Raw genomic sequence first — 27,813 nt, forward strand, 5'->3', positions numbered from 1 at the left:
CCAGACCATTAATCATGCTCTTAACCTGCCAGTTGCTCTTTAATCACTTTTTCTTAGCTAACAAGCTGCAGTATATCTCCAAATGGCTTAAACCTAGCAGTCTGGATGAAACATGGTTAGATGTAGAGCAAGCATTGTGTGAGGATGTGTTTATCTCTGACCTGCCATTCATCAGCTCAACCATCAAAACACATAAGTGTTTTAAAAGCATCAATATCAGTTCCTCTTTAGTGGCTTGGTGGGATTTTCTAAAAATAACCAAATCCTCACTTTTTCCATGTAAGTTTACACCCCTCTGGAACAACCCTGACATCCTGCAAAACAAAAAGCTTATCAATTTTACTCAATGGAAAAATAAAGGAATAAAACAGTTAGAACATATAATAGAAAATGGAAACTTCTTATCATTTAATATTCTCACTTCACAATATGGAATCAGTAGCAAAACATTTTTAGAACATCACCAGCTTAAATCTATTATATGTAAAAAATATACCATTAATCAATTAAACTTACAGCTACCTATTAGGGTGGCAGAATTCATGAATCTCAATGCCCCAAAGCTATTATCAAAAACATATAAACTATTATCCAAACTAGAAGACTCAATCTGTCTTCCAACTTCAAAATGGGAGGGTGACTTATCCAGTAACTTTAATAAAGATAAATGGTCACAAATATGTTTAAACACCTTTAAAATGACTAAAAATTCAAATATGCAACTAATACAATTCAAAGTTCTGCATAGAACTCATTATACAGGACAAAGGATGTTCAGGATGGGTCTGTCACAATCAAACATCTGCACACACTGCAATGAAAACACACCAGATAACTACCTCCATGCCTTGTGGTCCTGCACACCTGTCCGCAGGTTCTGGCTTCAGGTATGTGTGGACATGTCAACATGGTTTAAATGTAATATTCCTACAATCCCCGCACTATGTCTACTAGGTGACTTGGGTGACATTAATATGGCAATTAACTCTGCACACATGATACGCACAGCATTATGCATTGCAAAGAAAACTATCCTTGTTAACTGGAAAAACAAAATTAATCTGTGTATTCAGCAGTTTATGAATCTCTTAGTTGACCACATCAGTAGTGAGACAATGTCTGCCTCCTCAAAGAAATATTTGGCTGAATCTCATTCCCTCTGGTCCCCTGTGCTTAGTTCCATCACTTAGTGTAGGTGGAGGACTGTGACCTCGTTGCTATGGGGGTTTGAGAAATGGCCGGGAGTGACTGGTGGTTGCGGGTTCTTTGTGGTTGCCCGTGGTGCGGGACCGGGCTGCTCTGCGGTGGGGGTGGCTCTGGATCTGGCCCCGTCGGGGGCTGTGGGGGCCAGCGGTTGGAGTCGCCTCGTGGCGGGGGGTGAGGCCACTGGTGGTGCCTGGGTTAGTGGGCGTCGGTCCTGGGCCTGGTGGCCGGGCTATTCCGGGGCGGGCTGGGCGGGGGTTCTGGGCTCTGGTGCCCGGGGGTGGTCCTCCTCCCTCCGGGGTGGTGGGGTCCGTGTGTGCCGGGGGTCTGGGCCTGCCCGGATGTGCTGCCGTGCTGTGGGTTGGTGCATGCTCTGGTGTCTGGTTGACACCCTGGGACCCAGGGTATGGCCCGGGGGCAGGGGTGGTGTGGGGGTTTGAAGGAGGGCTGAGTGGGATTCAGGGGATTATAGGGGGAGTTGCTGGGGTGTGAGACAGGGATGCTTGTATGTTGTGTGTGTCTATACTTTGAATGATGTTTGTGTGGATGTGGGGGTATGTTTGTGTGCGTGCGTATGCATGTGTTAGGATGAGTGGGGGTGTGTCTGGGGAGTGAGAGTGGGAGGGTTGGATGCTGTGTGAGTGTTTATATTTTTTGGGTGGGGCTGAGAGGGCATATATGAGTTAGAATGAGCGGGAGTGTGCAAGGAAATAGGTGTGTGCATGTGTTTCTGTGTGTGGTTGGGGCGGGGTTAAGTGCACTTGTGGGGAGTGGACCTGGGCGGGCCTGGGGGTGGTGGGCCGTGGGTCTGCCGCTGTCCCCATCCTCTCATTCCCCGTTAGGGGTGTGGGAGGGTGGGTATTTTCTGGGGTGGGTGACGGCTCACTGGCTGCTGTCCCTGGGTGGCCCGGTCGTGGGGGGCGGCCTCTCCTGGCCTGTCTTGCCCTGGGGGGCCTCCTAGGGAGCAGGGGTGCCTGATGCCACTAAAGGCTCATCATCCGGAGGGAAGTTTGCTTCCCTTTGGACGTACATCCCCGGACCCCTCTTACTTCCCGCTCTCTCTGTCTCACACACACACACGTGGGGAGTTGGGAGGCGTGGAGCCATGCGGGGAGGAACGGAGGAGACCATTCAGTGGTCTCCTTGGATGCACCCCGTGGCGACTGGCCTCTCAGTTTTAATTGCACCGAGACACCAAAACACAAGAAACACAACACACAAACAACACCTGGGGGGCATGGCATGCGGTGCATGGCGGGCGGGGCCACTTAGGTGGCCCGGCTCGGGGCTCATTGCAGTCACTGCCCCTCAATTTTAATTGCACTCAACACACACTACATAAACAGTCAGGAGCGGGGAGGGAGAGGGTATTGGGGACCACTCACAGCCCTGCTCCCCCTGTGTGTGGCTGGGGGCGGGCGGGGGGTGGTTGCCCCAGGGCCGGGTCCCGGGGTGGCTGCGCTGGTGGGCTGCTGGCTCTGTGGGGGTTGGGTCAAGGGGGGTGCTTGGGGCTCGCTGTCCGCTGGTCCGCCTGGGGTGTCCCCCACGGGGCATGGTGGGTGGGTTGTGTGTGGCGTGGCTGTGTGGTGGTGAGTGATTGTGGGTGCGGCACGGGGGAGGGTGTGAGTGTGGGGTTATGTGGGGTGAAGATTGAGGTAGGTGGGGAGTGGGGGGAGGGGGCCGATAGCACCCTGGTTCCCGGGGTGTGCGGCTGGAACATCGGGGTGTGTGCTGGCCTACGCCGGGTGGCTGTGTGGGGGGGCCTGGTCCTCCTAGGCATGTTGTGGGCCCTCTGCCTTTGGGGGGTGGGGCGGCCGCCTCTGGGCTCCTGGGGCCCTGGGCCCTTCGCTTGGGCTGCCCTGGGTGGCCGGTCCCTGGCGGGGCCGGTGGCTGCTGATCTTGGCCCGCTGGGGCCTGTGCCCCGGGACTGTGGGGAGCTTTTGCTGGGGCTCTCCTCTGCCGCCCTTCGGGTGGGGCTGGAGTCGTCTTTGTGGTGGGGTGGCTTGGGTTGGTGCTCCGGGTCTGCTGCTAAGGACCCGGCCCAGGCCCTGGTCTGCCTCTGGCCTCCGTGGAGGCGTGGTCGTATTTGCATGATCTCACTCACCACTCTTCATCACTGATCACTCCTTGTTTCTCATGCTCTGCATGCTGACACAGTCACTGAGTTGTCTAGTGGGTTTTAATACTAAGCGATAATATTTTTTTATTTTATTTTTTTTTTTTTTCCCTGTGTGTTAGTATCTGGTCGCTGTTATGTCTTTTTGATTTGGTTATTATTTAAAAACTCTTAATGCCTGGCAGCCCGTTTTTTTTTTTCTGTGTGTGTGTTTCTGCTTTTGTAAAAGTAGTAGGAAATTTTCTGGTGTGTTCATGTACAGGTGTAACAGTTTGTTGTCTGGTGATGGTGGATTGAAGGGTCGTTTCCTTCTGTCTGTGATCTTTTTGTCTTCTTTCTTCTTTCCCTTTTGATCTTTTTGCTATTTTCCATCTTTTTCTGTCCCCTCCGGTCAGGTCCAGCAAGATTACATAGATTCCGTGATTCAAAGTAAATAAATAAATAAATGGATCAGATTATCAAGAGGAGCCTTACCCATAGGCCTCCCCTTGGCAGAGCAAATTTGTTCAGCACGATACAGCAAACAGATTATCATTTTGCTTTCTATGATGCTGGACAGGACAAGTTAAAAAAAAAAAAAAAAAGAACTATTTACTTAATGTTTTTCCCTCTTCACATTTATTTTTTACTTTCCTCATTTTCTTAGCTTTTTTAATGTTCAGCATTTTCAATGCTCTCCACATGAAGTGTGACTGAGCTGTGCCTGCATCTGGATCTCGGGAGTGACGAGTCATTTGCCGAGTTCTTCCAGGAAAATGCGACATTGCCAGAATTCCATTGCTGGTTGATTTTAGTGCACAGGAGATGGGCATTGTAAGCAGACACTTTAACAAGGCGTCGGTCTATCACATGCTGAATCAATGCTCAGAAACAATGCTCGCGACACTTATGTCACATGCTCAACACGTGATCGAGCAGAGGCCTATGTGTGGCAGCCAAGCGGTCACATCGATACTGTTCTCCTCTATCTGAGTGCTCAGCTCTGGAAGCTGCAGCTCGGGTTCTTCAGCCTCGTACCCTCTCGCTCGTCCTCTGGACCCACCGGTCCTGCCTCGGCTCAACCGCTGCAAACTTTGTGACACATCATCCTCGTCACTCTAAAAGTGCACAGACTGACATATCTGTAACACATTCAAACCTGCAAATTCTGCATCATGTCATCGTGTCACTCTCTGTTAGTCTAAGTCAGTCTAATATTAGCTGAATATTTGCAAACGTATTTATAACGTTACAATTAACCTAGCAACTAGATAGCTAATCACAGAGCTTTGCTTCGTTTTATATATATATATATATATATATATATATATACACACACACACACACACGAGTGTGTGTGTGTATTTGGGCTTTAATGTTTGAAGAAGGAAGAGGGCTTACTGAGTGTTTTATCTCGGTGACACAATGATTTGAGCCGAGCAGACCTTTTTTTAACCGCAGATAAGAGGCTTGAAAAGTGGTTTGAGAGGAACAGTCAGAACTCGGCCTGAAACAGAATAAGTTCGGCCACTCTCTCTTCCTTGCTCTCACTTTTTTTTTCTTACAGACATAAATCTGCTTTTGTTGACTTGTTTCCTGAACTAAATGTAGAAATGTGTAGCAAGAGCTACCATGCTCCTCTGTACTGGTCATCATTTTTAAAGTGCATCTCCATTAAAGGACGAGCACATTAGCTTCCAGAGGACTAATCTGAGAAGAATGCTTTATCAGCCTGCACTATCAGGAGCTCCTCCAGTAAAGGAACAGTGATGTCTCCTGGTTTTAAAATGGACCCTCAGTACAAAAGACGTGAGCGTGCCAAGTGATTCATGTCAAGTGGGCTTCCTTATCTATGAGAGATGGGTGGTTCTTTTTGGCAGCAGCTCCTACACTCAGGACAGTCAGCTTGGTTGGTGCACATTCATGGAGAGAAGCTCACCACAGACTTTGTTAAGGCAGAGGAAATCAAGAAAAGAAAAACAAAAATTAGAGGGGCTGTTGGTGGCCATCATTTTGTAGTGTGGTGGAAGTTATCAGTAGGTCCAGACTGGTAGGACTTCAAGAGGAGGAGAGGTGGATCAGTCCACACCAGACTGCTCCTGCAACCACAGGCCACCATGACGGAGTGGACTCTGCTCAAACGCCTCCTGGACGCTGTCCACCACCATTCCACCATGATCGGACGCCTGTGGCTCACCGTCATGGTCATCTTCCGGCTGCTCATCGTTGCTGTGGCAACTGAGGATGTGTACACTGATGAGCAGGAGATGTTTGTGTGCAACACGCTGCAGCCAGGATGTTCCACCGTGTGCTACGATGCATTCTCACCCATTTCGCAGCCTCGCTTCTGGGTTTTCCACATCATAAGTGTCTCAACTCCATCGCTTTGTTTTATCATCTACACATGGCATAACCTGTCCAAGCTGCCACACGGCACCCGCCAGAAGTTGGGAAAAGGAGTGGGGGATAATTCAAGAGAAGGGGATCCAGCAGCAGGACAAGATGGAAGACAGGAGGTATATGATCGTAGCTGTGACTCCGACAGCTGCTCCATCCACTCGCATAAACATCTGGGTCACAGCCTGGCAGATGTGCTGGAGGGCGTCTCTATCCATAGAGCCCTTAACAACACAGTCTCCTTGAACCAGGGTAACGCAGGAGTTCAAGTGGTTTCTGGAGGAGTTCTGTCCAAGTGTTACATTTTTCATGTGTGTTTACGGGCTGTCCTGGAAGTTGGGTTTGTGCTGGCCCAGTGGAAGTTGTTTGGCTTCCATGTGCCTGTTCATTTTCTTTGTACCTCGTCCCCCTGCAGCCAGCCGGTGGACTGTTACATCTCCAGGCCCACAGAGAAAACAATCTTCCTGCTCTTTATGTTCTGTGTTGGGGTTTTTTGCATCTTGCTCAACCTGCTGGAGTTAAACCACCTGGGCTGGAAAAAGATCCACCAAGCAGTGAGGCTGACGGAGGGGGTGTCCTGGAGAGCTTGTCCAGGTATGACAGGTGGGTATAAAACTTTCTTGTCAGACAGCCCATCTTTGACTTCTTCTTTTGGCTTTAGGGAAGTGACCAACACCACCTCACTGCCCTCTCTGGACCTGGTGGTGGGTCACCAATCTGAATGGACCTGTGCTGTGAACTTTGGTGATGGGAGGGGGCCAGGGGAAGCCAGAGAGACGAGACAGGAAAGATCAAAGAGACAACACTCCCATAAGGAGAGGCAACCTTTAAAGAAGGAGAGGGAGACTGGAGAGTCCAAACACAGGAGTGCAGAGGTCTGGATCTAGTCTAGATATGGTCTGGATCTAGACTGGATATGGTCTGGAACTAGTCTGGATATGGTCTGGATCTAGTCTGGATATGGTCTGGATCTAGTGGTATTTTGAATATTATGAATAATATAATTTTGTTTACAGTTTCAATGAGGTGTTTATAAAAATAAAATTCTGAAAATGTTTCATTATTTTCCTCAAACCTTCTGCTTCAGATCCTCGTGGCTCCGTTTGTTTATACAGAAAAGAGAAAAATCTACCACTGCACATTTCTTTAGATCTAATAAAGACATACAATCAATAAAATGGGGTAAGAGATTGATCAGCGCCGACCACGTCTGGAATCTGATTGGACATCGCCCGGGATGTTCACCTCAGGTAAAGAGGCGGACAGAAACATCTATCCAGACCTGCATGGTTAACCAGGATCCCCAGTAGTTCATCTTAAAGTAGTTTCCTAATTATTCACCCTTTAAACAGTCTGACGTGTAGTACTGGGCTGTAGAATTAATCTATGGGAAGTAAAAAGTTTAAATAGGTTTGAGAAAACCACAGTGTTAGAGAGAAGAACAAGTAACACAAGTCTGATCCCCAGCGTACAAGACCTGGGCCGGGAAATGAAAATAAATATATCAAATGGAACAGGAAACATTCTCCAAGACTCCAGAGGAACATATTTATTGATAGGTGGAAACTAATAAATAAATACTGAAATTAATATACATTTCTTAAAATAAATACAAAATAAATAAATTAAATTAAAAAGATCATTATTTAAAAAATTTACATGACACTTTAATAATAAATAAAAATAAATAAGTGTTCATACATAAATAAATTAATTTAAGCCCGTAATGACTGAAATGAGCCGATGTGACTTTCTGGCTTCGAACCAATTTGTTCTGCAGGTCTGACAACAGATCAGCAGTTTAAACGCTTTAAAGCCTGACACGAGAAAAACGGGGAGAAAGTTATTATTTTTTTATCAGAAATCTTTAACAAAATGTAATAATAATGTATATTAACAAAAATAAGTTTTTCTATATTTACCATTTATTACCTGTGAGATGTCAAATCATCTTAGTCCAAAAGGTGTCCACCAGGGGGCAGAAGACGCACATCAGATCATATTGAACAGAGTTTTGAGCAAAGCTTTTATCGTAAAATAATGAAAAGGTCTCAGAAACTGAGCATCATGAGTTCAGTCTGACAGGCCGAGACTGTGTTACACTAATTTGTTCTTCATTAAACCATCAACGTTCGCTGTTACAGGTCAATTTAACAATCACCTCAACTCACCATGAAACAGAAAAGCCTGCTAAATATCCAGAAGAAATTCAGAACAACTCTATAAAAATAAATGAAGATGGACACAAGGACACGTCGAACGTTGCCTAAACATTTGCTTGTCTTTTATTCCCAGACTAAATGTATCAGTACATTTGTTTCTAACATCAATGTTTGCATGAATTATGCTGCAGAAACAGAGCTGAGCAAACAGTTTCGTCCACCTGGAAGCTGGTTGGAAGAAGGAAAACGGAGGAGCAGCACTAATCTGAGTTTACACGTTTTCATGTGTCTTTATCTGCAAAGCGTCGCAAACTGCACAACCCATCTTATTAACAGAAGCAATGTTTTCTTCTTCTTCTGTTAACTTCAAATAAAAAGAGAAGCACATGATGGAAAATGTCTCCCAATTTATTCCTCTGACTTTCAGGCACCACACGAGGCATTTGTTTATATTTACTAAATACAATAAAGCTGGTAAATGAAAATGGTTCTTTGGACTTAGGTCTGTTGAATAAAGGTTTGTAGCAGCCAATCATGTAATAATGATCATTAATGATCATCTTGGCCATTTTAAATACATTTATAACTTTCTAAGTATATTATATATATATATATATATATATATATATATATATATATATATATATATATATATATACACATTTATATAACTTATTATACTGGCTTATGTTACTGGCTCAAAAACAGTATTAGATTATTGGTAAATTATTACATTATTATATTTACATATAAAATGGCCAAAATTATGACGTTAGTGGTTATGTGGGTCACATGAATAAAAAGATTCAAAAGCTCAAGTTTTCACTAGACTTTAGAAAATTTTCCATCTTTTCTGAGAATGTGGTTTTTATTTTTTTTAAATTACAGCCATCATGAAATATTTGTTCATCTTATTTTCAAGGAATTTTATCTTTGCATTGATCCATGTTTGGTTGCTGTCGGTCTTCAGGTCGTGAGTGAATCACTGATCTGGACCCACAGTCCACATTTTCAGCAACTGAAGAGGAAAACAGGAGCATGGAGAAAAAAAGATCCAAACATGGTAAAGAAAACTTAAAAAAAGAAACGCTTTTGGTTTTCTTTACTTTTTTGCGAGCTCATTTACAGTCTCATGATACGTAGCTTTTACCAGACAGTTTGACCAGTTTTAACTAAATTCAGGCCATCACGTCTTTGGTCTTCTGACTGGCCAATAAGACAAATTCACACAGAAATAAAACAGCCTCTGGTCCTACATGTCACACAACAACCACGGATTAATTCACATTAGACAGATGTGGTTATAAATCTGTCTGATCACATGATCAGCCAGATCTGAAAAACACAAAGTGCATCAATGCGAAAGAAAAAGTTACATGACACGTTTGACGCTGAAGCTTCAGTGCAACACGGAAAACATCTTAAAAAGCAGTGATATGAGGGATCAATTCATTCCAGCTGGAAAAACACATTCAGGCAGTTCAGCAGGTAAACAAACAAGGTTTCATAGTTTCATACATCAACCCCGGACACAGTGGCTTCACATGTGCAAAATTATAAAAACATGTCTTAAATATATTCTGAGTGCCTTTAAATCAACACTAATATAATGCTCTGCATCTGGGTCACACAACTTGGCTTAACATTATTTTTGTTATTCATAATAACCACACAAACTACTTATTTAAGAAACTGTTGGGTCCTGGAAACAGAAACGGCTGAAATGAAGCCAAGCAAGAAAAAGACCCAAAGCAAAGGAACAGAAGAGTTATCCAGGTTACTTCATGTGGAGGTACAATTCAAACCGAACGCCTGAACCATCTTAGGTACAATTCAAACCGAACGCCTGAACCATCTTAGGTAATCCACAACAAACGTGCCCGTGGATGTGGATGAATGAAGGTAATCAGAGAGCAGCTCATTAAATCCAGACAATAAACCATGAGATGTGGATGAAAAGAAATGGCTTCATCATCTCCACATGAATCTCTTCAATCTGGAAGAAAGGCAGGATTTCTGTTCAGGAAGTTTTCTGGTTTCTACCAGCCAATCCTTTCTGACCTCGCACTGGTCCCATGCATGTAAAGAAAATCATGTAACTGTCAAAAACACCTGAATTTCCTGCATCTGCCTACAGAAGAAAACCAGTTGAATATGTTGGAATCCAGTAGAAATATTAAATATTGGAGCATTTCTTCCAAATAAAAAGCTGACATAGCAGAATAAATAGTTTTAAACTGTTATGACAGGCAGAATAAAATGTGTAGTTTTAATGGACATTAATAGGACACTTTTGGCCATGAAGGTCACTATAGGAAGTATCTGATGCTACATAAAAAAATAATTGACATCAAATCAGTTTCGTTGTTGATCTCTGACATATCCAAGACCCTAATCACAACCAAAGCCTCATCCCTGTAATATTTATTTTATAGAAAATATTCCATGTTTTCTATGTTTTTCAGAAATAAGTAATAATTCAAATAACTGGCATTTCAAAGGTTGAAGTCCTAAAATGATTGAATGTTTGTTTTGTTGATAATCTTAGACATATGCAAGTATCTAACCACCACCAACGACCTTCCAAAATTTATTATATGGAAAGTAATTTAGTTTTTGGGGCTTTTTTGGTGATGAATGAGATGGTAATTTAAATATTCAAACAGACATTTAAAGATTAAAACCCTAAAAATGATTGAATGTTTGGTATTAGCAGGATGAAGGATGATTTATAAAAAAAAGCAGAAAAACTCTTAATGTTTGATGATTTTATAGTAGTTTTGTGTGTGGGCACTTTTGGCCACAAAGGTCACCATGGGGTACTAAATTTAAGGATGGCACAAAAGCTAAATGATCTTTTAATATCTGCAAACAACAACCTGAATGAGAGATTCAGGCTGAACTACAGCTGAACATCCGTGACAAGTTCGCCTGTTTTTCAACCTGCTGCTAAGGAAAAACATCAGCTGTTCTAACAACGTCTCTCTGCTCCTAATTTCAGTCCGAGCTCAGAATTATGGCCGGTAAAGACAGCAAAACAAAAAGGAGTAGAATATTAGATATCTGAGTTATGTTTGGAGATGCTTAAAACATCCCAACTGGCTAACTAAATTCATCAAAAGATATAATAAACTAAAAAAGAAGGCTTGTATTCAGCTGAAAATAGAGAAAAAGATGTCGACGGCCATATCGGTGCTTCTAAATTCAGATTATAATTTTTATTCAAGAACGTTTTTTTCTATTTATTTTAACTGTCTTTGTTCATTAGCAGCTAAAATGAGATTCCACTGTTCAGGTATTTACACACTTAACACTCAAATATATCTAACTTTAGAAATAATAATCATAATAAAAATTGTGAATAAAAGGTGCTGTGTGTAATACCAGTCAGCCAACATCAAGATAATACTTCATTTTCTGATTCATGTGATAGACATTTGTACACGAAACATCCTGAATTTTTTCCTAAATGAAAATAAAGGAAAGTTTGTTAGTTGTGATCTTTCCGTGCAGACATCCTACAGCTGGCTGGAGGAAAAGCAAGCAGTCAGTGGACGAGGTAAACTCCTCAAGTGGAGGACGGGTGTTCCCAGCCGTACCAGTTTAACCAGATTTAAAAGACATGAGTGGTCCAACCAGGCAGAGGCGTTAATGGCTTCAGGTTCCACAACTTCTCTGCTTTGGTTTGAAGATAAGGAAGCAAAATGTTTTACTTCCCGTCTTTGTGCAACTTCAGCAGTGACTTGAGTTTGAGACGGAGGCCGAGTGTGATAAGGCGAGGGGGGCTGGTCCGTCCTTACTGAGGCAGCGGGACGATGACCTCCACATAGCTGATGGGAAAGAAGCCGGACTCACCGTCGATCATGCCTTCATACCAGTTTTCATCTATCTGGTTGGTGAGGATGATGATATCACCTTCCTTAAAGCCCAGTTCACCGCTGTTCTCAGGCTCAAAGTCATACAGGGAGCGGCAGCACGGCTGGTCCAGCTCCTCACACTCTGCAGCTGCAAACACACACACACACACACTAGAAATATTCATTCCTGCAGGTTTCTCATGAATAAAAACCGGCGTTACTTCATGTGGTGGATAAATCGAGGAGTGAGGACTGTAAATGGAACTGGAGTCACTTACGGTAAATGTCGGCATGGGTGGGGCTGCTCTCCGGCCATGACAGGGGAACAGAGGTCACATGATCAGCTGTGAAGACAAATGGAGTTGAGTTCAGAGTGTGTATGAAGACATTCCTAACATGATCATCTGCAGCAGGCTGTTAGTCTTACAAGCAGAAACACATTTTATCAGCTGACAGCAGAAAGATTTTTAAGGAAATTTCTCACGATGGGAAAACGCAGCTTTTAACTGGTCCTCGGCTCATCTTTGCCCCCTGATCTAAAATCCATTTTCTTTTAATTGAGCAGGGCTTTTAGTGCAGGGGTCACCTAACAGCCGCCAGTCCCCGGTTTCAAATACCTGGGAACCCTGTACAGGAAGTAGCCAGATCCACAGACACTAATGTAACTCCATCACCCGTCTGCAGATAACCAGTTCTCTTAGTGTGGATGAGAAGTTAAATCTCAACGGCCCGGACCATGAAACAGCTTTCCACTCTGCATCGGGCCATTTTACACCAGCTTTGTGGCATCTGTGGATCTTTTCTTATTTCCCGACAGCTTTAACCTGCTTTTGAGTGGAAGACGTACAACGACAAGGAATAAAATCTGTAAAATACTAAAAGTGACTGAAGAAAAATGAAGATTTTATTCAATATTAAATGTGAAAATATAAAAAGAAATAAATGAAAAGATATTTATAAATAACTGTATCATTAATGTTTATTTAATTTCATTCATTTATCATGTTTTTGTGTCCAATTTGGTTTTTCTATTTTTTTGCCATTACATTTTCTGGATTGTTTTGACTTTTTTCAGCCATTTTCTTTTAAAATTTCTTTATCTATTTCAAACTGCTTTGTCTATAACTTTAGCTTTTGTCATTTGTTGCTGATTTTCCTTCTTCACATCATTTTTCACTGATGTGAGAAGATGAGGTGACATGACGGTCTGTCAGGCTTCAGCAGGAGGGAGGAGATTCATGCAGATGTGATTCAGGCCAGATGTGATTCATGCAGATGTGATTTATGCAGATGTGATTCATGCAGATGTGATTCATGCCAGATGTGATTCACGCAGATGTGATTCATGCCAGATGTGATTCAGGCCAGATGTAATTCAGGCCAGATGTGATTCATGCAGATGTGATTCACGCAGATGTGATTCAGGCCAGATGTGATTCAGGCCAGATGTGATTCAGGTCAGATGTGATTTATGCAGATGTGATTCATGCAGATGCGATTCATGCCAGATGTGATTCACGCAGATGTGATTCATGCCAGATGTGATTCATGCAGATGTGATTCAGGCCAGATGTGATTCATGCAGATGTGATTTATGCAGATGTGATTCACGCAGATGTGATTCAGGCCAGATGTGATTCAGGCCAGATGTGATTCATGCAGATGTGATTTATGCAGATGTGATTCATGTAGATGTGATTCACGCAGATGTGATTCATGCCAGATGTGATTCATGCCAGATGTGATTTATGCAGATGTGATTCAGGCCAGATGTGATTCATGCCAGATGTGATTCATACAGATGTGATTCATACAGATGTGATTCATGCCAGATGTGATTCACGCAGATGTGATTCATGCCAGATGTGATTCATGCCAGATGTGATTCATGCAGATGTGATTCAGGCCAGATGTGATTCATGCAGATGTGATTTATGCAGATGTGATTCAGGCCAGATGTGATTCAGGCCAGATGTGATTCATACAGATGTGATTTATGCAGATGTGATTCACGCAGATGTGATTCAGGCCAGATGTGATTCATACAGATGTGATTCATGCAGATGTGATTCATGCCAGATGTGATTCATGCCAGATGTGATTCATGCAGATGTGATTCAGGCCAGATGTGATTCACGCAGATGTGATTCAGGCCAGATGTGATTCATGCAGATGTGGTTCATGCCAGATGTGATTCATGCAGATGTGATTCATGCAGATATGATTCATGCAGATGTGATTCATACAGATGTGATTCATGCAGATGTGATTCATGCCAGATGTGATTCACACAGATGTGATTCAGGCCAGATGTGATTTATGCAGATGTGATTCAGGCCAGATGTGATTCACGCAGATGTGATTCATGCCAGATGTGATTTATGCAGATGTGATTCATGCAGATGTGATTTATGCAGATGTGATTCATGCAGATGTGATTTATGCAGATGTGATTCATGCAGATGTGAGTCAGGCCAGATGTGATTTATGCAGATGTGATTCATGCAGATGTGATTCACGCAGATGTGATTCAGGCCAGTGGGGTTCATGCAGATGCAGATCCCTCAGTGACCAGCCGTTATATCACACAGATCTGTGTGTTTAGTGCGTTTAGTTTCCATCTTCTCCTTCCTGAAAAACCTCAGCTCTGATGTTTGTATGAACAGAATCTAAAAGGTCCAACATGCAAACAGCATCATTTCTGCTGCTATAACCACAATCTCAGCTTCCACATTCTTTATTTCATTAAAATAAGAATTATTCAAGTAAAAATTATTCATGAAAATAACTAGACATGAAGCTTCATTCAATTTAAAACACGTCAGTCAGCTGAGAAGTGATCATTGATCTAATCATATTTGTAACTCGGAGCTTTTCTGTGAGTCTGTAATCAGAAAGCTGATGGGATGGACGAGATCAGAGCGACTTCTGGTCAGATACCACCTCCTGTTAGATTTCTGCTGCATCTGTAATGTTATACTAACTACTTCCTGGTAAATATCCAGGTGGATTTTGTTAAAAGACATAAGGTAGGAGACAGGTTGGACTATCACTGAGCTGCCTCACATCATACCTGCTGGATGCGTCTTTTCTCCAGACCAAAACCCATTTATTCCCCTTCAGCATCATCAGACTGAAACGAATCGGTAAAGATCTGCAGTGATGCTGGGAATATGTTAAAGTGACATCAGATCAAGTTTCCTCCATCTCTACACAACATGTAAAACCAACCAGGTTACCCAAAGAGGGATAAAAATCCAGCATCCAGAGGTGGAGGTTCTGGTGGGTTCTGTTCTCCAGCTGCAGATTCGTCTCATCTGTGTACAGGGACACTCTTTTATTCTGTTTTTTATGAGAGAACAGAGTTCTGACAGAGATCTTCTCCATCTCCTATTATTTCTGCTTTTTTCTCTCTGCAGCGTTTATGTTGTTAGTTTTACTTTATTTACACAGCATGCTGTTTCAGAGGATTATTAAGTACTATTTATCTCCTTATAATGCTTAAGTCTGTTTTTATGAATAAATGTTAATTGAACCTGAATAAGTAACTAAACTGAGATGTTTTGGCTTCAAACCTCTCCATTGCGCCGAGAGGAACACAGTCAGTTCCATGTGACGTCTAAAGGGACGTGTTGTCTCCATATCTGGTTAATGAGGACGTTTCTGGATGTAAATGACCATGAATGGAACGTGCAGGTGTTGTAGAACATGCAGATTTATCATCTGTCATATTACTGGACATCTGATATTAGATCATCATTGGAGGAGAGTAAACGTGATGTGATTATACTGACACACTTGGGTTGATTTAAAGTTACAACCATGATGTAGCTAAAAGATGGCCAACTAAGATTCAGAGTCAAAGCCTAATTTACACATCAGTGTCAGAATGAAATGTCTGCCCACATTTAAATGTATATTCTATAGGCAGATATAAAATCTGTAGAAAACAAACCTACGTTTCCCGTTGACTGAGTGCTTGATCTGAGTATCTGCAAAGAGACCACAGAGAAAATGCTAGAACATAATGTAAACAATGAGATGCAGACGGACAGAAGTACCCATGGCTTTGTGTGAGGAGCTGTAGGTTCGGCCATTCTGCTGGCTGGTGAACAGGGTCTCCTTGCTACTCCTCACTGACTTTGGTCTGAACTCTTTCCTGGGCCGGCTGCTGGCTGCAGAAATCCTGACATGAAAGGGAAGAAAAACAATCGAGCATCAGAAACGTCTTCTTGGCTTTATTCCAGCCATAGAGGAGCATTATTTTTCTTCTTTTCACACACACATAGAACTTTCTGCTCACTGGTTGATCTTTGGCTGCTCCTGATTGGACGTTACCGTCAATCTAAGCTCTCTGATTGGTGGAAAGTCTGACAGGAAGTGGCTTAATCATCATGTCCAGGTCTAAATAGAGGTCTCTTAGCAACATAGTAGTGATGGTGATGTTTTTATGGTGAAATGTGATAAATAATGCTGTTATCATGGATCTTTGTGGATTTACCAGATAGAGTCTCTGAATAAAACTACATTTAGTGGCTGGATTGTAAACCTCCTGGACGGGATAGAAATGCTGGAAAACTTCCGTAGATCAGCTAAAGGGTTAAATATCCACCACAGTTTACCCCACAGAGCTACACACTACCTGATGGTAGAAGAGACAGAACTCTGAGGTGCCGGAGATCTGGTGGAGTTTTAATGATTAATTCTGAAAATCTAGCTGCCATAGCAGCCAAAGATCAACCAGTGGGTTGAAAGTTCTATGTGTGTGTGAAGAGAAGAAAAATAATGCTCCTCTATGGCTGGAATAAAGCCAAGAAGATGTTTCTGATGCACGGTGGCGCCACAAAGCAGCTGAGCTGGAGTTGGTTTAGTGAGGATAGCAGGTAAATAGTAGCAGGAATAACTGGAAATGAGGAAAAAGTGGAAACATGGAAATAGTTTCTGTTGTGTGTTTGTTTCAATAACAATATTTTTTCTCCTGAAAGCCAAAACTTGAGAGAACGATGAGATGAGAAAAGGTTTGGTCACTGTTGATCTGTGTGTTATTTCTACAAAGTTCTGTTAGTAATAAATTCTGCTTTCTTCTTCTGGTCGACCTTTATGCTGCTACATCTATTCATACATTCATTTTACATCATTTTACCTCCCAGTCTGACAGCTGCTACACACTGGTTTATACTGGGATTAAAAGCTGCTACAGACTGGTTTATACTGGGATTAAAAGCTGCTACAGACTGGTTTATACTGGGATTAAAAGCTGCTACACACTGGTTTATACTGGGATTAAAAGCTGTTACAGACTGGTTTATACTGGGATTAAAAGCTGCTACAGACTGGTTTATACTGGAATTAAAAGCTGCTACAGACTGGTTTATACTGGGATTAAAAGCTGTTAAAGACTGGTTTATACTGGGATTAAAAGCTGCTACAGACTGGTTTATACTGGGATTAACAGCTGCTACAGACTGGTTTATACTGGGATTAAAAGCTGCTACAGACTGGTTTATACTGGGATTAAAAGCTGCTACAGACTGGTTTATAGTGGGATTAACAGCTGCTACAGACTGGTTTATACTGGAATTAAAAGCTGCTACAGACTGGTTTATACTGGGATTAAAAGCTGCTACACACTGGTTTATACTGGCATTAAAAGCTGCTACAGACTGGTTTATACTGGGATTAAAAGCTGTTACAGACTGGTTTATACTGGGATTAACAGCTGCTACAGACTGGTTTATACTGGGATTAAAAGCTGCTACACACTGGTTTACACTGGGATTAAAAGCTGCTACACACTGGTTTATACTGGGATTAACAACTGCTACAGACTGGTTTATACTGGAATTAACAGCTGCTACAGACTGGTTTATACTGGGATTAAAAGCTGCTACACACTGGTTTACACTGGGATTAAAAGCTGCTACACACTGGTTTATACTGGGATTAACAACTGCTACAGACTGGTTTATACTGGAATTAAAAGCTGCTACAGACTGGTTTATACTGGAATTAAAAGCTGCTACACACTGGTTTATACTGGGATTAACAGCTGCTACAGACTGGTTTATACTGGAATTAAAAGCTGCTACAGACTGGTTTATACTGGCATTAAAAGCTGCTACAGACTGGTTTATACTGGGATTAACAGCTGCTACAGACTGGTTTATACTGGGATTAAAAGCTGCTACACACTGGTTTATACTGGGATTAAAAGCTGCTACAGACTGGTTTATACTGGGATTAACAGCTGCTACAGACTGGTTTATACTGGGATTAACAGCTGCTACAGACTGGTTTATACTGGAATTAAAAACTGCTACACACTGGTTTATACTGGTATTAAAAGCTGCTACAGACTGGTTTATACTGGGATTAAAAGCTGTTACAGACTGGTTTATACTGGAATTAAAAGCTGCTACAGACTGGTTTATACTGGAATTAAAAGCTGCTACACACTGGTTTATACTGGGATTAAAAGCTGTTACAGACTGGTTTATACTGGGATTAAAAGCTGCTACAGACTGGTTTATACTGGGATTAACAGCTGCTACACACTGGTTTATACTGGAATTAAAAGCTGCTACACACTGGTTTATACTGGTATTAAAAGCTGCTACAGACTGGTTTATACTGGGATTAAAAGCTGCTACAGACTGGTTTATACTGGGATTAACAGCTGCTACAGACTGGTTTATACTGGAATTAAAAGCTGCTACACACTGGTTTATACTGGGATTAAAAGCTGCTACAGACTGGTTTATACTGGAATTAAAAGCTGCTACACACTGGTTTATACTGGGATTAAAAGCTGTTACAGACTGGTTTATACTGGGATTAAAAGCTGCTACAGACTGGTTTATACTGGGATTAACAGCTGCTACACACTGGTTTATACTGGGATTAAAAGCTGCTACAGACTGGTTTATACTGGGATTAACAGCTGCTACAGACTGGTTTATACTGGAATTAAAAGCTGCTACACACTGGTTTATACTGGGATTAAAAGCTGCTACAGACTGGTTTATACTGGGATTAACAGCTGCTACACACTGGTTTATACTGGAATTAAAAGCTGCTACACACTGGTTTATACTGGGATTAAAAGCTGCTACAGACTGGTTTATACTGGGATTAAAAGCTGCTACAGACTGGTTTATACTGGGATTAACAGCTGGTACAGACTGGTTTATACTGGGATTAAAAGCTGCTACACACTGGTTTATACTGGGATTAAAAGCTGCTACAGACTGGTTTATACTGGGATTAAAAGCTGGTACAGACTGGTTTATACTGGGATTAAAAGCTGCTACAGACTGGTTTATACTGGGATTAACAGCTGGTACAGACTGGTTTATACTGGGATTAAAAGCTGCTACACACTGGTTTATACTGGGATTAAAAGCTGCTACAGACTGGTTTATACTGGGATTAAAAGCTGCTACACACTGGTTTATACTGGGATTAAAAGCTGCTACAGACTGGTTCATACTGGGATTAACAGCTGCTACAGACTGGTTTATACTGGGACTAACAGCTGCTACAGACTGGTTTATACTGGAATTAAAAGCTGCTACAGACTGGTTTATACTGGGATTAAAAGCTGTTACAGACTGGTTTATACTGGGATTAAAAGCTGCTACAGACTGGTTTATACTGTAATTAAAAGCTGCTACACACTGGTTTATACTGGGATTAAAAGCTGCTACAGACTGGTTTATACTGGGATTAAAAGCTGCTACACACTGGTTTATACTGGAATTAAAAGCTGCTACAGACTTGTTTATACTGGTAATAAAAGCTGCTACAGACTGGTTTATACTGGGATTAAAAGATGCTTCAGAGTGGTTTATACTGGTAATAAAAGCTGCTACAGACTGGTTTATACTGGGATTAAAAGCTGCTACAGACTGGTTTATACTGGGATTAAAAGCTGCTACAGACTGGTTTATAGTGGGATTAACAGCTGCTACAGACTGGTTTATACTGGAATTAAAAGCTGCTACAGACTGGTTTATACTGGCATTAAAAGCTGCTACAGACTGGTTTATACTGGGATTAAAAGCTGTTACAGACTGGTTTATACTGGGATTAACAGCTGCTACAGACTGGTTTATACTGGGATTAAAAGCTGCTACACACTGGTTTACACTGGGATTAAAAGCTGCTACACACTGGTTTATACTGGGATTAACAACTGCTACAGACTGGTTTATACTGGAATTAAAAGCTGCTACAGACTGGTTTATACTGGAATTAAAAGCTGCTACACACTGGTTTATACTGGGATTAACAGCTGCTACAGACTGGTTTATACTGGAATTAAAAGCTGCTACAGACTGGTTTATACTGGCATTAAAAGCTGCTACAGACTGGTTTATACTGGGATTAACAGCTGCTACAGACTGGTTTATACTGGGATTAAAAGCTGCTACACACTGGTTTATACTGGGATTAAAAGCTGCTACAGACTGGTTTATACTGGGATTAACAGCTGCTACAGACTGGTTTATACTGGGATTAACAGCTGCTACAGACTGGTTTATACTGGAATTAAAAACTGCTACACACTAGTTTATACTGGTATTAAAAGCTGCTACAGACTGGTTTATACTGGGATTAAAAGCTGTTACAGACTGGTTTATACTGGAATTAAAAGCTGCTACAGACTGGTTTATACTGGAATTAAAAGCTGCTACACACTGGTTTATACTGGGATTAAAAGCTGTTACAGACTGGTTTATACTGGGATTAAAAGCTGCTACAGACTGGTTTATACTGGGATTAACAGCCGCTACACACTGGTTTATACTGGAATTAAAAGCTGCTACACACTGGTTTATACTGGTATTAAAAGCTGCTACAGACTGGTTTATACTGGGATTAAAAGCTGCTACAGACTGGTTTATACTTGGATTAACAGCTGCTACAGACTGGTTTATACTGGAATTAAAAGCTGCTACACACTGGTTTATACTGGGATTAAAAGCTGCTACAGACTGGTTTATACTGGGATTAACAGCTGCTACAGACTGGTTTATACTGGAATTAAAAGCTGCTACACACTGGTTTATACTGGGATTAAAAGCTGCTACAGACTGGTTTATACTGGGATTAAAAGCTGCTACAGACTGGTTTATACTGGGATTAACAGCTGGTACAGACTGGTTTATACTGGGATTAAAAGCTGCTACAGACTGGTTTATACTGGAATTAAAAGCTGCTACAGACTGGTTTATACTGGGATTAAAAGCTGCTACACACTGGTTTATACTGGGATTAAAAGCTGCTACAGACTGGTTCATACTGGGATTAACAGCTGCTACAGACTGGTTTATACTGGGACTAACAGCTGCTACAGACTGGTTTATACTGGAATTAAAAGCTGCTACACACTGGTTTATACTGGTATTAAAAGCTGCTACAGACTGGTTTATACTGGGATTAAAAGCTGTTACAGACTGGTTTATACTGGGATTAAAAGCTGCTACAGACTGGTTTATACTGGAATTAAAAGCTGCTACACACTGGTTTATACTGGGATTAAAAGCTGCTACAGACTGGTTTATACTGGGATTAAAAGCTGTTACAGACTGGTTTATACTGGGATTAAAAGCTGCTACAGACTGTTTTATACTGGAATTAAAAGCTGCTACACACTGGTTTATACTGGGATTAAAAGCTGCTACAGACTGGTTTATACTGGGATTAAAAGCTGCTACACACTGGTTTATACTGGAATTAAAAGCTGCTACAGACTTGTTTATACTGGTAATAAAAGCTGCTACAGACTGGTTTATACTGGGATTAAAAGCTGCTACAGAGTGGTTTATACTGGTAATAAAAGCTGCTACAGACTGGTTTATACTGGGATTAAAAGCTGCTACAGACTGGTTTATACTGGTATTAAAAGCTGCTACAGACTGGTTTATACTGGGATTAAAAGCTGTTACAGACTGGTTTATACTGGGATTAAAAGCTGCTACAGACTGGTTTATACTGGAATTAAAAGCTGCTACACACTGGTTTATACTGGGATTAAAAGCTGCTACAGACTGGTTTATACTGGGATTAAAAGCTGCTACACACTGGTTTATACTGGAATTAAAAGCTGCTACAGACTTGTTTATACTGGTAATAAAAGCTGCTACAGACTGGTTTATACTGGGATTAAAAGCTGCTACAGAGTAGTTTATACTGGTAATAAAAGCTGCTACAGACTGGTTTATACTGGGATTAAAAGCTGCTACAGACTGGTTTATACTGGGATTAACAGCTGCTACAGACTAGTTTATACTGGGATTAAAAGCTGCTACAGACTGGTTTATACTGGGATTAAAAGCTGCTACAGACTGGTTTATACTGGGATTAAAAGCTGTTACAGACTGGTTTATACTGGGATTAAAAGCTGCTACAGACTGGTTTATAGTGGGATTAACAGCTGCTACAGACTGGTTTATACTGGAATTAAAAGCTGCTACAGACTGGTTTATACTGGGATTAAAAGCTGCTACACACTGGTTTATACTGGCATTAAAAGCTGCTACAGACTGGTTTATACTGGGATTAAAAGCTGTTACAGACTGGTTTATACTGGGATTAACAGCTGCTACAGACTGGTTTATACTGGGATTAAAAGCTGCTACACACTGGTTTACACTGGGATTAAAAGCTGCTACACACTGGTTTATACTGGGATTAACAACTGCTACAGACTGGTTTATACTGGAATTAAAAGCTGCTACAGACTGGTTTATACTGGAATTAAAAGCTGCTACAGACTGGTTAATACTGGCATTAAAAGCTGCTACAGACTGGTTTATACTGGGATTAACAGCTGCTACAGACTGGTTTATACTGGGATTAAAAGCTGCTACACACTGGTTTATACTGGGATTAAAAGCTGCTACAGACTGGTTTATACTGGGATTAACAGCTGCTACAGACTGGTTTATACTGGGATTAACAGCTGCTACAGACTGGTTTATACTGGAATTAAAAACTGCTACACACTGGTTTATACTGGTATTAAAAGCTGCTACAGACTGGTTTATACTGGGATTAAAAGCTGTTACAGACTGGTTTATACTGGAATTAAAAGCTGCTACAGACTGGTTTATACTGGAATTAAAAGCTGCTACACACTGGTTTATACTGGGATTAAAAGCTGTTACAGACTGGTTTATACTGGGATTAAAAGCTGCTACAGACTGGTTTATACTGGGATTAAAAGCTGCTACACACTGGTTTATACTGGAATTAAAAGCTGCTACAGACTGGTTTATACTGGTATTAAAAGCTGCTACAGACTGGTTTATACTGGGATTAAAAGCTGCTACAGACTGGTTTATACTGGGATTAACAGCTGCTACAGACTGGTTTATACTGGAATTAAAAGCTGCTACACACTGGTTTATACTGGGATTAAAAGCTGCTACAGACTGGTTTATACTGGGATTAACAGCTGCTACAGACTGGTTTATACTGGAATTAAAAGCTGCTACACACTGGTTTATACTGGGATTAAAAGCTGCTACAGACTGGTTTATACTGGGATTAAAAGCTGCTACAGACTGGTTTATACTGGGATTAACAGCTGGTACAGACTGGTTTATACTGGGATTAAAAGCTGCTACACACTGGTTTATACTGGGATTAAAAGCTGCTACAGACTGGTTTATACTGGGATTAAAAGCTGCTACAGACTGGTTTATACTGGGATTAAAAGCTGCTACAGACTGGTTTATACTGGGATTAACAGCTGGTACAGACTGGTTTATACTGGGATTAAAAGCTGCTACACACTGGTTTATACTGGGATTAAAAGCTGCTACAGACTGGTTTATACTGGGATTAAAAGCTGCTACACACTGGTTTATACTGGGATTAAAAGCTGCTACAGACTGGTTCATACTGGGATTAACAGCTGCTACAGACTGGTTTATACTGGGACTAACAGCTGCTACAGACTGGTTTATACTGGAATTAAAAGCTGCTACACACTGGTTTATACTGGTATTAAAAGCTGCTACAGACTGGTTTATACTGGGATTAAAAGCTGTTACAGACTGGTTTATACTGGGATTAAAAGCTGCTACAGACTGGTTTATACTGGAATTAAAAGCTGCTACAGACTGGTTTATACTGGGATTAAAAGCTGCTACAGACTGGTTTATACTGGGATTAAAAGCTGCTACACACTGGTTTATACTGGAATTAAAAGCTGCTACAGACTTGTTTATACTGGTAATAAAAGCTGCTACAGACTGGTTTATACTGGGATTAAAAGCTGCTACACACTGGTTTATACTGGGATTAAAAGCTGCTACAGACTGGTTTATACTGGGATTAACAGCTGCTACAGACTGGTTTATACTGGAATTAAAAGCTGCTACACACTGGTTTATACTGGGATTAAAAGCTGCTACAGACTGGTTTATACTGGGATTAAAAGCTGCTACAGACTGGTTTATACTGGGATTAACAGCTGGTACAGACTGGTTTATACTGGGATTAAAAGCTGCTACACACTGGTTTATACTGGGATTAAAAGCTGCTACAGACTGGTTTATACTGGGATTAAAAGCTGCTACACACTGGTTTATACTGGGATTAAAAGCTGCTACAGACTGGTTCATACTGGGATTAACAGCTGCTACAGACTGGTTTATACTGGGACTAACAGCTGCTACAGACTGGTTTATACTGGAATTAAAAGCTGCTACACACTGGTTTATACTGGTATTAAAAGCTGCTACAGACTGGTTTATACTGGGATTAAAAGCTGTTACAGACTGGTTTATACTGGGATTAAAAGCTGCTACAGACTGGTTTATACTGGAATTAAAAGCTGCTACACACTGGTTTATACTGGGATTAAAAGCTGCTACAGACTGGTTTATACTGGGATTAAAAGCTGTTACAGACTGGTTTATACTGGGATTAAAAGCTGCTACAGACTGGTTTATACTGGAATTAAAAGCTGCTACACACTGGTTTATACTGGGATTAAAAGCTGCTACAGACTGGTTTATACTGGGATTAAAAGCTGCTACACACTGGTTTATACTGGAATTAAAAGCTGCTACAGACTTGTTTATACTGGTAATAAAAGCTGCTACAGACTGGTTTATACTGGGATTAAAAGCTGCTACAGAGTGGTTTATACTGGTAATAAAAGCTGCTACAGACTGGTTTATACTGGGATTAAAAGCTGCTACAGACTGGTTTATACTGGTATTAAAAGCTGCTACAGACTGGTTTATACTGGGATTAAAAGCTGTTACAGACTGGTTTATACTGGGATTAAAAGCTGCTACACACTGGTTTATACTGGGATTAAAAGCTGCTACAGACTGGTTCATACTGGGATTAACAGCTGCTACAGACTGGTTTATACTGGGACTAACAGCTGCTACAGACTGGTTTATACTGGAATTAAAAGCTGCTACACACTGGTTTATACTGGTATTAAAAGCTGCTACAGACTGGTTTATACTGGGATTAAAAGCTGTTACAGACTGGTTTATACTGGGATTAAAAGCTGCTACAGACTGGTTTATACTGGAATTAAAAGCTGCTACACACTGGTTTATACTGGGATTAAAAGCTGCTACAGACTGGTTTATACTGGGATTAAAAGCTGTTACAGACTGGTTTATACTGGGATTAAAAGCTGCTACAGACTGGTTTATACTGGAATTAAAAGCTGCTACACACTGGTTTATACTGGGATTAAAAGCTGCTACAGACTGGTTTATACTGGGATTAAAAGCTGCTACACACTGGTTTATACTGGAATTAAAAGCTGCTACAGACTTGTTTATACTGGTAATAAAAGCTGCTACAGACTGGTTTATACTGGGATTAAAAGCTGCTACAGAGTGGTTTATACTGGTAATAAAAGCTGCTACAGACTGGTTTATACTGGGATTAAAAGCTGCTACAGACTGGTTTATACTGGTATTAAAAGCTGCTACAGACTGGTTTATACTGGGATTAAAAGCTGTTACAGACTGGTTTATACTGGGATTAAAAGCTGCTACAGACTGGTTTATACTGGAATTAAAAGCTGCTACACACTGGTTTATACTGGGATTAAAAGCTGCTACAGACTGGTTTATACTGGGATTAAAAGCTGCTACACACTGGTTTATACTGGAATTAAAAGCTGCTACAGACTTGTTTATACTGGTAATAAAAGCTGCTACAGACTGGTTTATACTGGGATTAAAAGCTGCTACAGAGTAGTTTATACTGGTAATAAAAGCTGCTACAGACTGGTTTATACTGGGATTAAAAGCTGCTACAGACTGGTTTATACTGGGATTAACAGCTGCTACAGACTAGTTTATACTGGGATTAAAAGCTGCTACAGACTGGTTTATACTGGGATTAAAAGCTGCTACAGACTGGTTTATACTGGGATTAAAAGCTGTTACAGACTGGTTTATACTGGGATTAAAAGCTGCTACAGACTGGTTTATAGTGGGATTAACAGCTGCTACAGACTGGTTTATACTGGAATTAAAAGCTGCTACAGACTGGTTTATACTGGGATTAAAAGCTGCTACACACTGGTTTATACTGGCATTAAAAGCTGCTACAGACTGGTTTATACTGGGATTAAAAGCTGTTACAGACTGGTTTATACTGGGATTAACAGCTGCTACAGACTGGTTTATACTGGGATTAAAAGCTGCTACACACTGGTTTACACTGGGATTAAAAGCTGCTACACACTGGTTTATACTGGGATTAACAACTGCTACAGACTGGTTTATACTGGAATTAAAAGCTGCTACAGACTGGTTTATACTGGAATTAAAAGCTGCTACAGACTGGTTTATACTGGCATTAAAAGCTGCTACAGACTGGTTTATACTGGGATTAACAGCTGCTACAGACTGGTTTATACTGGGATTAAAAGCTGCTACACACTGGTTTATACTGGGATTAAAAGCTGCTACAGACTGGTTTATACTGGGATTAACAGCTGCTACAGACTGGTTTATACTGGGATTAACAGCTGCTACAGACTGGTTTATACTGGAATTAAAAACTGCTACACACTGGTTTATACTGGTATTAAAAGCTGCTACAGACTGGTTTATACTGGGATTAAAAGCTGTTACAGACTGGTTTATACTGGAATTAAAAGCTGCTACAGACTGGTTTATACTGGAATTAAAAGCTGCTACACACTGGTTTATACTGGGATTAAAAGCTGTTACAGACTGGTTTATACTGGGATTAAAAGCTGCTACAGACTGGTTTATACTGGGATTAAAAGCTGCTACACACTGGTTTATACTGGAATTAAAAGCTGCTACAGACTGGTTTATACTGGTATTAAAAGCTGCTACAGACTGGTTTATACTGGGATTAAAAGCTGCTACAGACTGGTTTATACTGGGATTAACAGCTGCTACAGACTGGTTTATACTGGAATTAAAAGCTGCTACACACTGGTTTATACTGGGATTAAAAGCTGCTACAGACTGGTTTATACTGGGATTAACAGCTGCTACAGACTGGTTTATACTGGAATTAAAAGCTGCTACACACTGGTTTATACTGGGATTAAAAGCTGCTACAGACTGGTTTATACTGGGATTAAAAGCTGCTACAGACTGGTTTATACTGGGATTAACAGCTGGTACAGACTGGTTTATACTGGGATTAAAAGCTGCTACACACTGGTTTATACTGGGATTAAAAGCTGCTACAGACTGGTTTATACTGGGATTAAAAGCTGCTACAGACTGGTTTATACTGGGATTAAAAGCTGCTACAGACTGGTTTATACTGGGATTAACAGCTGGTACAGACTGGTTTATACTGGGATTAAAAGCTGCTACACACTGGTTTATACTGGGATTAAAAGCTGCTACAGACTGGTTTATACTGGGATTAAAAGCTGCTACACACTGGTTTATACTGGGATTAAAAGCTGCTACAGACTGGTTCATACTGGGATTAACAGCTGCTACAGACTGGTTTATACTGGGACTAACAGCTGCTACAGACTGGTTTATACTGGAATTAAAAGCTGCTACACACTGGTTTATACTGGTATTAAAAGCTGCTACAGACTGGTTTA

The 27,813-nt window shown here is 41.2% G+C and overlaps 2 protein-coding genes across 3 annotated transcripts in view; one reads left to right on the forward strand and one right to left on the reverse strand.

The window, feature by feature from the left end:
- Positions 1-5,415: 5,415 nt before the first annotated feature.
- On the forward strand, positions 5,416-6,582 carry gjd6 (gap junction protein delta 6). The gene is made up of 2 exons (XM_042005698.1): positions 5,416-5,744; positions 5,808-6,582. Exons 1-2 carry the CDS (start codon positions 5,416-5,418, stop codon positions 6,580-6,582), a joined length of 1,104 nt encoding a protein of 367 aa, XP_041861632.1.
- Positions 6,583-8,528: 1,946 nt separating this feature from the next.
- sh3gl3a (SH3-domain GRB2-like 3a) overlaps positions 8,529-27,813 on the reverse strand; it is a 50,562-nt gene continuing 31,277 nt past the window's right edge. For both annotated transcript variants that reach the window (XM_041986292.1, XM_041986211.1), the window contains 3 exons: positions 15,776-15,900; positions 11,993-12,058; positions 8,529-11,862 (listed from right to left, as the gene is read on the reverse strand). In XM_041986292.1, the coding sequence (XP_041842226.1) occupies positions 11,654-11,862; positions 11,993-12,058; positions 15,776-15,900 (400 nt within the window). In that variant the 3' untranslated portion in view covers positions 8,529-11,653. The remainder of the gene's footprint in view (positions 11,863-11,992; positions 12,059-15,775; positions 15,901-27,813) is intronic.

Source organism: Melanotaenia boesemani, chromosome 1, assembly GCF_017639745.1.
Source record: "Melanotaenia boesemani isolate fMelBoe1 chromosome 1, fMelBoe1.pri, whole genome shotgun sequence".
NCBI classification, from domain to species: Eukaryota; Metazoa; Chordata; class Actinopteri; order Atheriniformes; family Melanotaeniidae; genus Melanotaenia; species Melanotaenia boesemani.